This window comes from Labrus bergylta, chromosome 11, assembly GCF_963930695.1.
Source record: "Labrus bergylta chromosome 11, fLabBer1.1, whole genome shotgun sequence".
Classification (NCBI taxonomy): Eukaryota; Metazoa; Chordata; class Actinopteri; order Labriformes; family Labridae; genus Labrus; species Labrus bergylta.
In genome coordinates, this window is record NC_089205.1 from 17,860,060 (window position 1) to 17,878,899 (window position 18,840).

At 39.7% G+C, this 18,840-nt stretch overlaps 1 protein-coding gene across 2 annotated transcripts in view; it reads left to right on the forward strand.

The window, feature by feature from the left end:
* Window positions 1-18,840, forward strand: part of grik4 (glutamate receptor, ionotropic, kainate 4) — a 237,777-nt gene that overhangs the window by 168,884 nt on the left and 50,053 nt on the right. For both annotated transcript variants that reach the window (XM_065960396.1, XM_065960395.1), the window contains exon 8: window positions 2,391-2,444. In XM_065960396.1, coding sequence (XP_065816468.1) covers window positions 2,391-2,444 — 54 coding nt within the window. The remainder of the gene's footprint in view (window positions 1-2,390; window positions 2,445-18,840) is intronic.

An 18,840-nucleotide genomic window follows, 5' to 3' on the forward strand; every position in this document is an offset into this window, starting at 1 on the left:
TGTCCTTATCTCTTACCCATATGAGTATGGGTAAGTTTAAACACCTTTGAATATAAATGAATAAAACTGTATAACGACGAGTTCATCATGTGAGAAACACAACTTCCTGAGAACGTTAATGAGCAGTATTTCTGTCAGGAACAACATCAGTACGACTTTCATATGTTTTCTATATATGGAACATAGTAATTATAATCTTTACCTTGAGAGCATTATGGAGAAGCTTCTTCTTGTTGGAGACTTTGCATTGCATCCATGAAGGTGAGAGCTGATGAAGCTAGGGTTTTTTGAAGCAACATATGGCCTCTATGTAATTAATACACACCTCATTATTTCTAAAAGACGATGGATGGATGGTTAGAGTGGAGGTGACAATAACTGATGAAAGAAGATGGGGGGGGGGGTGGCTATAGTCTCTCTCACAGAAGTATACAATCAAAATCTCTCACCTCAATCAAGTGTTCATGCTGCCATCAGTGGTCATCCAGTCACCATGGCAACTGTGGCAACCCCAGGCCACAGAGCAGCAGCAGGAGTTCACAGCAGGATGTTGCTTTCTTTTTTTTTGTTCTGGTTCTCCATTTCTTCATGTTTCATGAAACTCAAAAAGCAAAGGGGACAGTATAACTTTGGTTTCTCACCTTCACCCTGTGGTCTTGTATAAACACCCATTGTGTCCCCTTTATCTGTTCCAGCGTCTCTTTCTGTTGAGAGACAGTCATGTAGCAGGATGGTGGAAAGTTGGCGGTCCTGCCTGTCATGTAGAGTATCAGGACGCCAAACACATCAAAGCTGTGCCCGACATACTGTATTTGCCAGTCTCAGATGATGATGAGAGCAACCAGATTGTCTGCTGGGACAGCATCGTCTTTTGTCATGCAGGATATCCCTCCTCAATTGTCTGTTCACATCTTGCATCAAACCCTTGTCAGACAAAGGTCTCCCTCTCTGAGGTTTAAGCATTCAGAGGGGTTTAGGTCAGTTGTGTTGACACTCTGAATGTAATCTCATTCAGTCAGGCCTCCATTGTTGTACACAGCTGCAGACAGTGAGTCCAGTATGGGGACCGTGCAGAGTGTGTGTACTCTGACCAAAGCCTACCATAGAACAAGAAGGCAAAAAGTGAGAGAGACAGCAGGAGAGCTGGTTTTAAATGCAGTGAAGGGAGAACAACAGTACATTTGTCATTAGCTGTTTGTTTTAAAGAATGTCAGTTTCTTTTAAGTATCGTGTTACAGGTCACAAGAGACCAAGATGGAGTGCTTTGAAGCGGTAGTTGTTTAAAATGCCTCTTTAAGGGGGGAAAAACACAGCGGCTAGCTTTCCTTACTGTGTAACACCTGGATAGACTCTAATAAACAACTACAGTATCCTGAAGCCTAATATGACAGTTGATGACAGTCTCACAATTAAGCATGCTAAATAAATATTAGAAATAATGTTTTGTCGAGACATCTTGAAAGGTCATTCACAGTATTAGAGTGAACGTTGTATCTGAATGTTTTGGCTGCAGTTGATTGGTGTGTTTCTGCTTCTTACTAATTATTTATGCTCCTGCAGAACAGAGCGGCATATGCTTGTAATGGCTCACACCCCACAGATGTTACCTTTTTGAAGATATGACAGCTTAATACCTGTTGTAAAACTCTTTTTAACGATACCTAATCCTAGGCAAATGCTAGCGCGAATGCTAAATAGGAGTTTATCACATATGTATTTGGAAAAGATGCTCTTTCAGAAATGTGTCCCAGAGGGCATGAGGGTTTATTTATTTCCAGGTGGAGTTTTACTCAGGTCAAATGAAGCTCTTGGAAAAAAAAAAAAAAAATCCATCTTCTTTAAAACAGTTTGGCTTGATATATGGTATATCTACTTGAGACTTATTGGTTTTAATCAAAATGTGCATAACAGAATAATTGGACAGAACACTATAGTTTTCCTTTTTTTTTCTCGTATAACTTTAAAGAAATTAAGCTATGCAAAGTTCACACTGTCCTTCACAACTGCTCCTCACTGTGACTTTGATTTAATCACATTATAAGACGGAGCGTTGAGCAGCATACTAAAGCACCTCTGAAATTAATTGCTCCATAGAGAGCCATTGTCAGATAAGAATGTGTCGCGTCTTATCAAGATGTGGATTTGATCTGTCGGCTGCAGAGTGGAGCTTGAGTTACACCGAATCACTGACCTCTCAACTTCTTTCCAGAAACCCTTTATTCTTGACTACCTGTGCCTTCTGTTGTACTTTCCCCCTCCCTCCCTCAACATCTTTTTCTTCAAACGCCAATCCTTGAATTTCTGTTTTTGCCCTTTAAATATCCTTTTAATATCTCTTACGTTTCTCTTTATCTCTCCCCTCCTGCCCCTCTTGTGGTTTTGCTCTACAGGCATCGGAGCTGGGGATGCTGTCAGTCTACTACACTTACATCTTCACCTCTCTGGTAAGCAAACACGGGGATGGTGGGGATATTTAGAGGCCATATTGATTTCACACCTGCAGGAGCACAGAAGTGTGAGGAAAACAGTACATTTTAATTGATGAGCTGATTTTGATGAAATGGATAGAGTGAAAAACAGGAGCAAAGACAGAGAGATTGTTAGACATAATACATCTTTCTCCTCCCTGCATGTGATTCGAGACATGCTGGGTGTAGTGACTGCTGTGGCTTAAGATGCTGCTCCTCGCTTCAATTGACTCAAGAGCTCTTCTGGACCAAACAAAAACACAACAGTTATTATGATTGCTCCTATTACTGTTGTTGTTGCTGCTGCTGCTGCATTTCTTATTATCATGATTGTGGAAAGCCTACGAGGCTCTCACTGTGAATAAGTGATGAAGTCATCATGCTGAGAGTTGACAATCATTTCTGTCTCTGAATAAGCTGAGGTTATCCCTCATCCACACAATCGATTCTGTCTTTTTTTATGGGATTTGTGGTTATTTTTTAAAGGAATTAAATTACATATTTATAAAGTAGTCATATTTGTTTTGCATGGCTATCTGCAAAAGAATCTCATGCTTATAACTTGTTTTTCTTTAGATTTTCATTGCTTTCTTTATTTGTATTGAGTGTAACACAGTTTCAAGGTTTGAGATCCGTTTCTTGTAGCTGCTCATTATGATACCATGTAATCACAATTTCAATGTGGCATCATTTTCATCAGTTATTTCACATTCTTAAATTATTCCCATGACATGTTTTATCATGATTTCATTGTGGTGATTTAAAGTAAATGATGTCAATGTGAATGATGCCTCATACAGGCTGTTGCATATTTTGACTGTGACATTGGCCTGTAAGGAGCTGACAGAGACAGACAAAGAGAGCGAGGCAGCTGAAGGAAGTGCTTGCAAATTTGCTCTCAAAGCAGTGGTAGGCTGACAGTTGAGTCATTATGACTCAGTTTGTTTAAGAAATGCTACATTTCAAGTATGTCTCTGAAATGAACAGCATTTATTATGAATCTTTAGGCTGTTGTTCCTTATGGGAATATCCCCGCCCCTTATCTGATCTGAAAATGAAAGGGGTGACCCCAAATCAAAGCGTTTTAGTGTGTAGGCACATAGAGGCTTTGTGTGAGTTCTCCTGAGATCTTAATGATAGCAGCTCAGAGAATTTGATGCTGTGGTCAACTTACCAGATAGCTGCTCCTTAATGGAAATTAATGAGGTTCTTAACACTTTTCTCTAAAAGCGCTGTAGAGATGATTCATATCGAGCTGATTTATGACTCATTAAGAGTGGGCTGCAGCCATCTTCATGTTTTTCGGTTGCAGCCCTCGACATAGTCACCTCTCCTATTGTATCTCTCTTCTCTGTTTTTACCTGCATTTCTTTTTTTTTTACTTTGTGTCTACAACAAAATAAGCTCCTTTGTCACGTTCTTGTAAAGTTGCTGCGCTGGAAAACAAAGCGTAGACCAAAGATTAATGGGAGATACTCGAAGATGACCCCTTTATCCCCCACCAAGCTGCTGTCAACAGCATTTTCTTGAAATCATATAAGGGATTGATCCAATTCATTGTATTTCTTAATGGCTTTATGCTTAAACCATGCCTGCTTAGTTACTGTTGCTGTTGAATTCCTGATTTTTTAAAATTCCAAGTGGACCAATAGCATTTTTGTCCAGAAGCAAGTTAGAAAAAAAAATAGCATTTCAAAAATACAATTGTCCAAAAAAAGGGAACATTCAAATTATTGCAAAGCAAAGCCACTTTGTAACCAAGTTGTGATCATAGAATCAAAAGGTCTAGTGATCTCAATCGGCAGAATGGAGTCCAGAGGATCTGATAACAGTCTGTTGGTAAAAGGGAAAAACTACAAGGAAAACAATATCAAAATAATCACGAGGATGAAAGCCTCAAAGAGCTGGACCCGAAAAAAAAAGAAATTCTGGCAGATATGATGTAAACACCAAGCAGAACGTTGTTTCAGCTGGCAGTGTTTACAGACTTGTAAATCAAGATGAAAATGGTGACAGACTTTGACAGCAACACGGCTGAAAACCTCAATCAGTGTTGCATTGATTCTTGGTCCCCATTCACCTTGTCTCACTTCTCCATCAATGAAGTTAATTAGCAAATTAGGCTAATTTGTAGATGGCCATTGCTATGGACCCAATTCAAACAGCATAATCAAACAGTGCCTTTTTCAACCCTGTCAGGGTTTATTTACTCAGAAATGACCGACTTGCTGTACATTATTCCTTAAATAAGGGGGCCAGTCTTTATACAGAACTGCAGAAGTTGTTTAATTTGATTAATTTGTTAACAAAATGCAACAATGAATATTTTACGGATTAACGGGCGTGCACCCAGTTTTGGCTCTGATATTATTTTGTGTGCTTTGGCATCAGTATGACTAAATTCAGCTTCACGGTGCCTCTGTACACAAGCAGATTGTCATCTCCATGGAGAATTAAAGTGATTTTCAAATAGCTCTGGAGGATAGTATCTGCAAAGTTATCTATTCTTTTAACAGTTTTGTTTTTAACTGGATTTAGTTTCTGTACTTTTTAAACACAGCAGAGTTCATAACTACTGTATTATTATACTAAACATAAATTTAGAAATGTATAATAATGGAGAGTAAGACAGACCACAGGAAGCTCAGAGATGTGAGCCTCTACCCTTCACTTTGCTTTCTCTTGGAATATTTATAGGGATTTTTTTTTTTTTTTTACAAATGTTACAGAGTTCATGTCTTCATGATGTTTTCTTTTTTGGTTACATAAACTGAGTTTTTCAGCGTTTGTCAGAGTGTTCCTACCACAGCCTCTCATTAACCAGAGCAGACACACAAGTCAGACGAACTTGCAGTTACGTCTCTTACAGATAATATATTTCTGCAATTTTTAAAATAAACCAATAACTTCAACCATTTTAAATGTGCTTGGGCAGGAGGTTTGACCTTCGAATTGGACCTTATTTAAATCTCCTATGAGGAGTTTTTAGCTCGAAATGAAACAGCCTGAAATTGATATTGATGCCAAGCGTTACATTTTTGCTTCAATCCTCATATTGACGTTCACATTATTTAGTCTTGCTGTGGTGTAATTGGGCTGTAACAACTCACACATTTCAAGTAACACTGTAGTGATTTTCAACATGTCGGTATTTTACTAACTAGTTCTTTGAGGGCAACAGACTCAACAGTTGATATGAAGCATGTTGCCGTCAACATACCTGTCTATCAGTCTATATTCCGGCTTACACATCATGGAGCAGACAGTGTTTTAAATCAATCAACTGTTTGTGTGGAGTGTCTCCTTGATCTGCTGAGCTAAAGCATGTTGCTGTTTAGCTCGGTGCTTCGTTCTTGTGAGTTAAGTTTTCCTTCCTGCACATAGACTACTGCTCACTGCTACATTCTTATCGTTTAACTTGAGCAGAGGAAGCTAATGTCGGAATTTTCCAAGACAGAAATGTTGCAGCTGAATGGTCACCTGCCTGTGTTTGTTTACTGGGTGCAATGTTCTTTCTCCCAGGACTCTGCTATACTGACGTTAGCTTCACCTTGCCCACGGCTGTTTCATATACATAGCGAATGCTTCGACTTGTCTGTAATTATAACGGCATTATTGAATCTAGAAAGTAACTAATCCTTACTAGTTACTGCAAATAGTAGTGCCATTACAGTAACGTGCAACTTAGCAACACTTTAGTCTAATGCGGTATTTAGTCATTTATATCCGTTTTTGAATGAAACAAATAAATAGTAGACTCCATGGCAATAAGTGTATCACTCACTGTGGGAACAAGCGGTAATGGTCTGAAATCCAGCATCAGCAGGCCGTAGTGGGATCAAGAAAACAGTCCTGTACAAGGCGTTGTGTTAATTTAGTGAAAAGTAAAAAACTGTGGTTCTGATTTTGGATTCACTTCTACCATGCAAATTACAAGAAGTTATCTCACATTTTCAGATTAACAAATGTTTAATCAATCACTACAGCTGAATGGTTTAAAACAAATGGTCAGGACCAGGCAGCTTTCACAAGCCAAGTGACAACAAGGCCCGTGGGAAGAAGAAGTGTCAGCTGGTTCAGGACAAGATACGAGCAGTGCTGGAGGAAGAACCCTCCAGCAAGAGGTTTGAATGTAGCAACAAGGGGCCTGGACCAGAAGAGAGAAGCTGAAACCTGAAAGATCACCTGGTCAGAGCTCTCGAGAGCTAAACCACTTTGCATCGAGTTTCCCATTCAGTTAGTCAATGACTTTGTTGATGTCCATGACCTATGGAGACAATTCAGCTCCAAGGAGGCAGCTACTCGGCTAAATACTCAGAACTGGTTGCAGAGAGCGAGAGCAACAGTCTACCCAGTCCCTAATCCCCCTTCACCACTCAAGACGCGTCGAAGCAGCACCAGATAGTGTATCTTAGAACTAGTGATACAGCCTAAGGCCCACGGATGAAAGCCCTCGGATGTGCTGCAATACAAACACTTTACACTTCAGACACCAAGTTGCTACACATGGTATTGTCACAAAGTTGCACGCAGTTTCCGAGCACACAGCTTGTAAAATCAGAAAACCATACTCTAATATTAATAACACATTACAAGTCTTATAGTCTGTCTTTTTTTAGAAATACATTTAGAACTTAAGTTGTAACTGGTATTAATCAATCATGCAGCATTAGGAAGAAGGATGATGCATATACAAGTTGCTTAAGAGGGGCATGAAAGATTAATTATGCACATATAAATATTACATTACATACTCATGATTTACTAATGAAACAAAACTTCAGCAAATGTAATTGTGAGTGTTGTACAACTCAGATGTAATTGAGAGCCTACTTTCATTGTTGTGATATTCTATGAATGCCTTCACATCTTTTAAAGCTAACTCCTATTTCTCTTATAAATTCCATACACAGCTTTCATATCTTCTCTTTCCTCCCTCTCTGTATCTTCCTTTCTCCCTCCATTGTCCTCCCCTTTTCTACCACCATTCTTTCTTCCCTCTCTGTCCTCTGCTGACACTTCATTTATCTCTGGCCCTGACATCCCTGACTAACGATCTGCCAGACTGCTCCCCTGCCTAATCTGTTTCCCCTGAATCATCTCAAGACGCTCATCAACTTCCTTGCACAGCTACCCGTCTTGAGTTAGGTTTTTTTTTTGTCTTGCCCACTTATGGTTTTGACTGCTTCCAGTCTTCCAGGTGGTTCTGTTTGTTAACTCTGAGATATGTAGATGTCAGTTCTGAAGTGATCCGAACTGTGAAACGATGATCTATATATTCCCCTCAATTTAGTGTGTGTTCTTTATACATGGCAACAGTCCATTTCTTACTAAGGCTATATGGAGACGATGGATGTGAAAAGATGACTATTCATTGACCATCATTAAAGCTAATGTGGACAGTGCCTGTGGGGATGTCAGATTATTTTTTGTGGCCATTCCCATCTTTAAAAGCTGAACAATCCAAATAGTTACACCTCACAAAAGCTACATTGATTCAGCTCTGGTAATTTTCGGGGCACTGTTCCTGGTTAATGTGATTCTAAAGGTGGAGCATTAGTTGATTGCGTTGATCAAACTTAGACATGCTGGACATGGGGAGCACTGGGGGCACAAAGATGTTACTCAGATTTTATCCAACATTGTTTCTTTTATTCTGTGTGCTAAAGCTCTCAGTTCCTGTTTGTTTTCCTCTCTCGCCATTAACTCCAGTTAGAACCAGCCTTTAATGTCCTGTGCTTTAATCATATGATGTAGTAATCTTGGCACTTTGGTCACAATGAGCAAAGAGATGGAAATAAAAACATGCTTGGATGAAAATCAGGGGATATGAAAAGCTCCTCAGGGATTGTAAGGCTTCTTCTTGTAAAGGCATATTTTGTTTATTTCTGTTACTTAGAGTGATTAAGATCATGCAACTTCTCTAACTTCAACATATTGTATCACTTGCACTAGAGCTATGCACACAATTGTATGCTTGCCTGATGGATCCATGCATACAAAATACCATTACAAACGTACATAATCTCACACACGTGAGACACATCCTCAATCGGTGCTCAGTGGCTTCCATATAAGTGATTTGTATCCAGCAATCCTAACTACTTGGCGGGATTGAATGAATCATGTCAGGTTGGCAGTGACTCATCATATGTTGTCGGCATGCCTCATAGTGAGCACGAGATTGGGCCCTAGCAGCGTCTCGCTTTGTGATGTCATTTTGAGTCTTGATGAAAGCTTGTGGGCTCGCTCTATCTCGATTTCACCCCCCTGCACACACATACACACACACACACACACACACACACGTACACACACACACACACACACGTACACACACACACACACACACACGTACACACACACACACACACACACACACACCACAGCTTCATGCCTGTTTGTTTTGTACTTCATGTTCGATGTCCCCTCCACATACCCATGATCCCTCTTGTCATTGTAGTCCCTGTCATGCATCTGGGCCTGAAGAGCTGCCAGCACTCACGCGCACGCACACTCACACATACACACACACGTGTACAAAAACATGAATAACAAAACCCAAATAAATGAAGTCACATGGTTGCCCACACAACATTCCTCCCTTCCTCACATGCATACAGCTTTAACATGTTTGCCTGCTTAGCTACTTGCCTGAACGTCAGCTTCCATAAATAAGCTGGGAATTTTTATGTCCAGTATGATCTCCAAGAAACAGCTATACGGAAACACGGTATCGTCTTCTCAGTACAAATTGGCGACAATGTGTACCCATGTCAAATGTCGTTTGTCTACCTTTTATTTCCAACTCCATATATCACCACACCTTTTGTTTGTTCAGTTTCATTATCAGTTTTGGTAACCACTAATTCAACTTGATAGCACTTAAAGCAACTTTACGGATCCATTTGTGTTTTGTGTTATATTTGAGATTTTCACCTTCCAACCATTTTTTTAAATGTAGTTTTATTGAAGGTTTTTTTTTTTAATTTAAAACAGAAACAGGCAATGAGAAAAAAAAAAGGAAAAACTCTAAAGATGAATTATTCAGAAGCTATATGTTCCCAAGCCTGCCTGCAAGTTCCCACTGTAATGACTGCCATGTGGTTTTTATTTCAGTGGCTTTTATTGATAGTTTCACTTGCAGTTTAACAGTTATTTCAGGTATATGTATTTATATGTATGTAATTGATGTTGTCCAAATTCCAAGAATTGTGCATGTTGTGATGCCTTTAGGAGCCACCAGACATTTGACCTGACTTCCTGTAGAAATGGTTTTCTCTGTGCATGCATCCTGGTAGCACCTGTTGATATATCTGCAGACCTCTTACCAACACACACACATTCAAACCACATGGATTTAAGCTCATCCACTTCTTTTAATTAATTCATTTTAGTTAGGGCTGATTTAGTATGAAAGGTTGACAAGGGGAGTTAGGTTTAACTTCTAGGGCATGGGCTCTTATTCTCAAGATAATCCTCATTGTTTTCCAGACATCCCCGCAGTTTGTTCTTGGACAGCTAATGTTTTAGGCTCAAAATGCTCCATGCTTCTAATTATTCCTCTACACATTACATGATAAAACGATCTATATCCAGATAATTCAAAGTGGTGAGCTGTTTGTCTGACTTCACTCTTTTTTTCAAAATATCCTTTAAAGAAGGTTGTTCTGTCCTCCATCATTCTCAGCTTGTAAAGAATAGACAATAATACTTAAAGTCTGCCCTTGTCCTTGTCATTTCACCTATTCAAGACTGCTTATTCTTGCCTCTGTCTCTCCCTCGCTCTCTAACTCTATTTCTCTTGGTGTGTCTGGAATTGACAGTTATATTGTCAGGGTGATACAGAATTTGATTTCACAAGTTTGTTGTTCTGTTAAAAAAATATTGTCCCACATCTATGAATGTGAATGAATACAGGGAACAACCCAAGGTAAAAAAAAATATATATATATATATATATATATACACTATCGCCTCCTTGTCCACCTTGCCCTCCATGTGTGATGTGTATTGTAACACAGAAGATGTATATATAAAAAATCTTGTCAGTCAAACTGCTTTATACGGCAGAGAGTGTGACGGAGAAAATGATTGTGATTTAATGTGATTTAATGAATTCCCCTCCAACACCTTTGTAAAGTTTAGACTCATCTGTTTCGACACAGAGTTTGAGAATCAATCATGTGAGTAATAGGAAAGGTAATAGGCTACGCGGATGGTGACAACAGAGAGCAGCATCCAGCCAGAATATAAACTATATCATTATTATGTCATAACATAACAAGTGTTGAATACAAATAATGTATTCCAATGCACACATTTGCTTATGCAACTAAGAATCACATTAATTATGTTGGTGCTGTGGAGAGTAGTACAGGTACTTGTTTCCATGAATGCAGGAACACCTGTTGATTTATTTATTCTACACACCAAAGGTTTCTGATTAAGCTTTTTCAAAGTAATATTAATAAGTTGAGTTACAGCAGGTTGTAAGAAACTTTGACCCTCATCTTTTTTTAAATCAAAATGAGATTTATACTTGACAGAAAAGGAACACTTTTCTATATCAGCATGTGGTAGCAGTTTAAGTTGAAGTCATTATTCAGTCTATTTTGTAGTTCTTATAATTGACAAGAGCTTGAAATTAAATCTGATGGCAGATATGTACACTTTGACATATAGGCTGAGTGAAATGCTTCATTGAAGTTTGCAATCAGCTCATTGTGCTCCATCTCAGTATGTACAGACCTTTAATGATCTTGGTCTCAGTCATGTCTTGTTTTTTTTGCTTTACTATTTTGAGGACAATCTCCTCTGTCTCTTTTTAAACTCACTGGAATCAAGAGTTTTCCATTTTTTCTTCAACTACATAACTATTGGGAATGTCGTAGTGGCCCCAGACACACAGTCTTCCACTTCATCAACCTTCATTAATCTATCTTTCCATCCGTCCATCCGTCCATGCATACATCCAATGTACTCCCTGGCCAGACAGGATATGTAATCTCTTAGGTGAGCTCTGAATTCATCCCTGGGTCTCCTTCCAGTTGAATGTTCTTGGAAAACCTCCAAAATTGGTGTCTGGGACCCTAGTCACATGTTGGACCACCTTAACAAGAACGTTTCAATGCAAAAGAGTAGCAGCTCTATTTTTTCCCCCTGGGTGTTTTGAATCCTTACCCTTTCTCTGAGGTTGAGCCCAGCCACCCTTTTGTGAAAACTAATTTGGCTGCTTGTATCTTTATTCTAGTTCTTGGTATGTAGAATGACTGGTAAATTGACAGCTTTGCCTCTAGGCTCAACTCTTCACCGCATCAGTCTGGTATAACATCCTCATAGGCATTACTGCTGATGTTGCACCAACTCATGAACAAGATCCAGAGATACTTGAACTCCTTCACTTTAGACGGAGACTTATCTCCCACCCGGAGGGAGTAATCCACCACCATCCATCAGAAAACCATGGCCAAGTAAAGCCTAAGACTTGCTGACCCTCATCCCATTTGTTTCCCTTCACACTCAGCTGCAAAACACCCCAGTACCTGCTGGAGGTGACAGTTGGATGAATCCAACAGTTAAACATCATCTACAAAGAGATAGAGTGTGAGGCCTCCAAAGTAGATACCCTTCCCCCCCATGGTATGTGTTGAGATACCATCAATAGAAAATCACGGAGCTTAAAAAAAAAAAAAAAACATGAAAAGGTAGAATGGAGCAGAGCTACCTTGCCTATATCAGGGAAACTGGGGCAACCCCTTGTAGCCAAACCTGGGGGGACAGCTCGACAGTAGGCATCTGGTGGATAGGCTGGGGCTCACCCATAGGGTCTGGCCAGGTTCAGCTACATGAAGATACATGGAGCCACTGCCTTGTCAGTCCACCATCCAAAAGGTACAGGCATTGGGGTTGGGTGCATCGTAGGCGGGTTGGCTGGCTGAGGTGGGGGCCTTGGCATGCTGATGTCTGGCAGCGTGGACTGGCTTCCCTTGCAAAAGCATTGGCATGCATTTCAGTCATGCAGGGCATTCATTCATGATTTTTTGGCTCATTTAGAGGGTTAACAGGTTAGGACACGAGGTCTGTTCATGTTTAATAAGGAGAATATTTGTGAAAGATTTGTAATGAACACTGACATTAAAGAAAACCAAATCAATTTTTTTCTAATTTGACTCTCTGATGGTTTTAAAGATTTTTCTTTGACACAGTACCAACACCTCAGCATGTTTAATATAAGAGTCAGGTATTCTCAACTTGTAAACTTTGCCACAAAATGCAAACAAAGTCTGAGAAAGCTTAACCATACCATACATATCATCACAGATTAGCCAGACAACAGCTGGGTGTTTGTGTAAATGAAGTTAGTTATGAGTGTTCACCCCTCAGACTTTCACCTTGTCATGTGTGAGGACTTCTAGGGTATTGATTGCTCCGTGTCAGGCCTATTACCAGCAGCTCTTCCTCTGAGCCCTAAGTCGGGATGACTCACTGTTGACAATTGTATTACAGTCTTATCTTCCAAATCCCCTGGGCTTGAGTACAGCTAACCATAGGATCTTCTTTGAAAAGATGAAGTTACTAACTTACTTCATACCTTCCTTGCTAACATAGACTTTCTTTCAATGCTCTATTACTTTCTTCTCAGCATCATCAAACAGACTCACCTGCCCACCTGGCTGCTACTATTCATTCTTTACTCCCAAACTTCAATTTATTCCCTTTCTCTTCATCCTCGCTGTTCAGCCTCTCTCCCTAAAACTGCATACTTTCTGTTCCTAAATCCTTTTGTCTGCCACCTCCACAGAGCCCTCCCAGGGAACTGTTCGTTCTATGAAATAAATTATCTGCTGACTTGTAGACAAAAACACTATGTGAGGCCATTAGATAAGTACAAAGTGTTTCCCGTGGACCGATACGTTTTCCTTCTAGATCTACCTGCATCTCCTAGTCATTCGCATCCTTTAGTTGGCCTGACTCTTGCCTGCCTGAAATCCTACTTCTATATTTCTCTCTCTCAAAGACAAGTTGAATGGATGCAATCTTTCCCTGAGTACCTCCTGAGATGACCTGTTGTCTTGGATTTTTAATACCTGCTGCAAATTTTTTTGAAAAACTGGTTATGTTGCCATTTACACTGGCCTGGCGACAGACTAATCATACAGCCTGACAGAAAATGCCTCAAAGTCGCTTTCATACCCAATGTTTTAGGTTGTGCGGACACAAGGAACAGACCGTTTCAAAACATCACAGGAACGCAAGTCATAGTGGTTTCTTGGAGGTATGAACATAAATAAGAAGGAAGTAAACCAAGAAGCTTCAAGCACGGCCAATCAGATTTCATATACAGGTCACAGTGATGAGTAAGGCGTCTACAACCAGTCACAAATCTTAAGGGACAGTGATACACTGCGTCCTATGACTGTAAACATTTGGCCGAGGTATCCATATGCAGCACATCTCAATAATCCAACAAAGGAAGAAAAGAAATATAATTTGCTTCTTGTGCTTGCTTTGTGTTGTCATGTCTCTCCATAAAAGTCTCTTTGGTTCTGAATGAATAGCTTCCTGTAAAAGATGGACTGTATCAGATTCCAAACATATGCTAGTATCTCCAATATTCATGGGGTTTTGGCCTCCACCAGTGTAAGAATTATTCTGGGCATAAGGTCTCTTCCTCACAAATAGGCTGTTACTGTTGCCGGTCAGACGTAATTCTATGAATAATGGAATAAAATTGGTAATTTGTTTCCAACACTGCAGGAACGCTGCCAGATTGTTGTGATGTATGCGGCCATTAGATGCTTTTAAACAAAGCTAATGTATCAACCTGGGCACGTTGCACTAAGATATATGTTATGTTAATTCCATGGTCATCTTCCAGTAAATAAAACTTGATGGCCACTGGGAATGATGGCAGGGACAGTAAGTGACTTACACAAGAGAGATGACTTTTGGCACAATTCATGTACATACAGCAAAGCAAAGTGTCCTGACAGCAAGTGTGTCACCAAAGCCAGGGAGAAAGGCAAGGTCAGTGTCAAACTGCAGTAGAATATTGTGATTGATTTCATGAACAGGAAACTCTGCAAATCATTAATTCAGGTTTTTCTATTACATCCCAGGTTCATAACAAGTCGCAGGCATGACATTTGGTAACGCTCCCTCACTCCTCCTCCTCTCAGCTCATCCCACGCTTGCTGGGAACATCATAATTAAGAGGCTGCAGGAGGCTTTAGAGCTCAGCCTGAATTTATGTGGCAATTGAACAAGCATGAAATGATTTATTTCCAAAAACACTGCATGAAAATTCAAGCTATTGGAGAATTATCAGTGTGCCACTAAAAATGGATTTCATTACAGAGTGATGACCAGAAAGGTAAAGGTCTTCGCTGGTTACCACTCCCCCCATTAAAACAGGAGATACATACTTAATTGTCACTTTATCATCAAGAAAATCAATATATCAATTTCTGGAAATGACTCTGACCCTCTGCAAAATCTGTACACTTGGTAATTCTGTCAGCGACCTTGTCATGCCTCTACCTTTCATAGACTTCTCTTCGAGCCTTGGTACATGTTGTCAGGATGCGTATTTCAGGGTGAAAGAGTCAAGCCGCACTGCTTGGAATAGGATAGATATTTTTCTTTACCCTAAATTCTTAGTTTGTAGGGAGTGGTCAAAAGCTCTGCCATGGCACCCAAAGAAGGTCAGCTTGCCCTGACAGGTACCCGAAGAAATCTTCTCAAGAAAAAAAAAATGCTCAAGTGCCTGGTTCTATCCCGTCCAATGTCCCTGGCTAGGGTGACCTATCGCTTTCACACAGTTTCCTTGCACTGTCATTGGCCTTGCTCCAGCTCATAACATTAAAGTGTCCAAGCCCCAGCCATCCCTTAACCACTCTGATGAGCTCTTGATGCTTCCAGCATGCCTGCACATCCTGCAACACTTGACGGTCTTGTTGGTGTGTTTGACCTGCCTCTCTTTGGACAGTAGCAATGAGCTGTCTGCTCTTGCCTTGGTGGCCACCACTGCTAATCTTTGAGTTCTTACTAAGCTGATCTTCATTACGTATACTTGTATGACAGTTTAGTCATCCTCTAAATTAGGTGGAAAATATTACCATGAGTCATTGAATATGCAACTTTAATTCATTGTTGTGATTCATTTGACATTATCACAGTGTTTCTTAGTGTACACCATCTTCGATCAACAACTCAAGCAAATGCCATTAATTTAAATGTCACTGTTACAACGTACTGAAAAACAGACACATTTGTTCAGATGACTCAAACTTATTGAAACACAGAAACTTTGGATTTTCACCAAAGCTAAGTAAAGAGAAGAACTCCAACAAACCCTGCCCATTATACATTCATATCACAGGACACCCTATACAGACTAACTTGCATTTAAAGGGTTATCTATGAACTGAGCTTTCCAGGTAGAGATATCAAGATTTCTGTCACAGGAGAACGGTGCAGGCAGCAGAGATGTAATCTAGAGAGTTGCTATAATCTCAGCATTTCTGTCCTATTTAGGGAGATGAGACACCAATAGACAAAGAGAAGAGCTGAAAGAGGCTGCTTGATAGAAAGGGTTTTGCTTCATTTTAGATATCCTGTTTTCAATGGTGGATTTATCGAGGCTTATAGTACTGCAAATAAATATTTCTGTGTGAGTGTAGTTAGGTATAGGCTGTGAAAGGGTTTCATTCATGACTGTATACCCCTCTATCGGCAGCGTCAGTTCTCCTGGGCTCTCATTATTCCCTGTTAAAACTGACTACATCATAACAAACACCTAGTAGTTACACATTTGAGCATTTTGTCTTGGGGAGTTTACACGTGGTCATGTGTAAAAGGTCCATTATATGGAGAGCAAGAAAACCATTGAGAAAAAAAAACAAAACATATAAATATTTTTTGGGGGGGCCGATACGATTGGCGATATTGGGGAGAAAAAAAATCTGATACCGATATCGTTCTTAGATCTATGTTTGATCTGTAGAGATAGATTCAGATGTACACATTTATTGTGTTGATCCCTCACATGCAGTTATCAAACACTGGTGGGATAGATAAACAGCATAACGTCTATCTATAACAGTGTAACATATTACAAGATGGTCACTCAACTGGAAAGTAACTGCGCATTGTATGTGCACCACCGCTTGACACTCTGGAGAGTGATATTGCTTGTTGTAATCCATATAGCACACTGCTGGTGAAAAAAGAACTGCTAGTTTAATACAATAAAACTCCAATTAAATGCTATTTGACTGGTAAATAAATCTAGTACTATCAGTGCATATCTGCGAAAAAAATTAGCCGATACCAATAGTCACTGGATATGCTAATATCAGTCAATATTATCGGCCGGCCAATTAATCTGTCGGGCTCTAATAAACATACTATACAATTATAAATTACATAAAGTGAATGCAAAAGGAGGCAAAGATAAAGAATAGATAAGTGACACACTTCCAGATTGCAAGGTTTCAGAGAGAATAGAGGAGGGGAAGGAACAGTTTTTGGTTGGTTGGCTCCAGTTCTGGCTGCTGATGGATCTCCAGGTGACAGCCGGTGTCAGGGGGCCCTCGGCCAGACTCTCACTCCCTTGCGCTATTCACCATCTCTTCCCTTCTCATCTTTACTCTTTTCATTTTCTCTCTTTCCCCCACATTGCTTTTTAAGCCCTCAGTTGTGCCAAATGAACTCTCACCTTCTTCTCTCTCCAATGATTCAACCTTTAGCTTCCTTGCTTTTCCTCCATATGTGTAAATATTTGTCTTATTTTGTGTCTGCGTTTCTGCCCCTGAAACAACATGAACACAACACATAAGTTTTGCTCAGACACAGCCTGAGGAAAATTTGGTGACCTCGGTTTTCAGTGAGTGTGTGTATGTGTTCTCAATTATAGGGCTTTCATTTCCACATGTGTGGATGTGCACATGCATGTTTAGGTTTGCATGTGCCTATGCATTTACTGGCACTCTTGAGGGGCATGCTTAATGATAGGCTCGTTTTCACAGCTCTGACTCTAATGATCTATTGAAGTACACTTAGCCAGTAATTATACAGCCAGTCCCGAAAGGCTTTTGAGGCCCCACTAGGGACAGCTAAAGACACGATACGGTAAGAGGACTGTAGGAAAAGTGATGACTTTTTGTAATACACAGAGATCAATGGTATAATAACTTTGCTAGATTAAATGAAATAAAAAAGGTTTGTCAAATTAGATTTTTCTCCAGTGATCAAAAATGTACTTTTAGGATTACATGTTCCTCAAACCATGCTTCTACTGAGGAACATGTGTAATTCCTTTTTTTTAGCTCTCCTCTACTTCTCGACTTCTTTTAATCATCTCATTTCAAACATAAAATGCAATATTAAGAGGGCCAGGCTATCAGTTTCTCTGCAGCATTTCTTCTTTAATCCAGTAGAAGAGTTACAAAGAACAGACAATCTCTTCTCTAACTAGATGATTAGACCATTATCCTAGTAATTACCAAATTGTCTCTTGAGGTTCTTTTTTCTTCTTTAATGAGTGCCAAGTTAAGCAGTCTTCAGTTGCCAACATTGCATTTTCCCACATATTTAACAACTGTATTTTTGTAACCTTTTTTGTGGGCTTTAATTACTCCTTTTTTATGAAGTGCAAAAAGTGGAAACACATTTTAGCCTCAGACACGTTTACAGTCTTGGTGCAGCACTAAATAAACTAAAGTCACTATTGGTGCAGGATGACATAGTCAAAAGAGAGTTTGTTGGGTGAACGACAGGAATAAGCTTGGATAGAATAATGGGAGTAAACGGTAACACTTCCGATCACAATATTCACCATTAACTAGTTGCTTATTAGCATGCTAATTAGTAGCATACTGGCTGCGTATGAGTACCTTATTCTACGACCATTGTCTATAGCTAATGGGCCATTAACTAAGATTTTACCCTCAATACCCTCCTAATTACTGCTTATATTATGAAGCTGTGCAAAAATATATATATGATCTAAATATGATTTTGATTACTTTTTGCAGCAGCAAAACACCGGGGATTTCTGGCTGGCAATGGGGACTAATAGGCCATACACTCAAAGTCAACAACCACTGTTTCCTCCTGCCCTTCCGTGCTCCAAGTCTGTATCAGCGCAGTTACCCACTTGTGTCTTCAAAGTGCAGTGACTCATACTCCGTCCACTCCTGGTCTAAAAGCTTTTTTCAACTTATCTGCTTATCAGTTAATAAATTCACTGACCTTTTCACGCTTTTTGTCTCAGCGTCCATTACCTATTTCTGATATCCCTTAATTTATTATACGGTAAATTATTCAAAACAACTTTGCAAAAGTTACAGTTTAATGGGCCTGACTC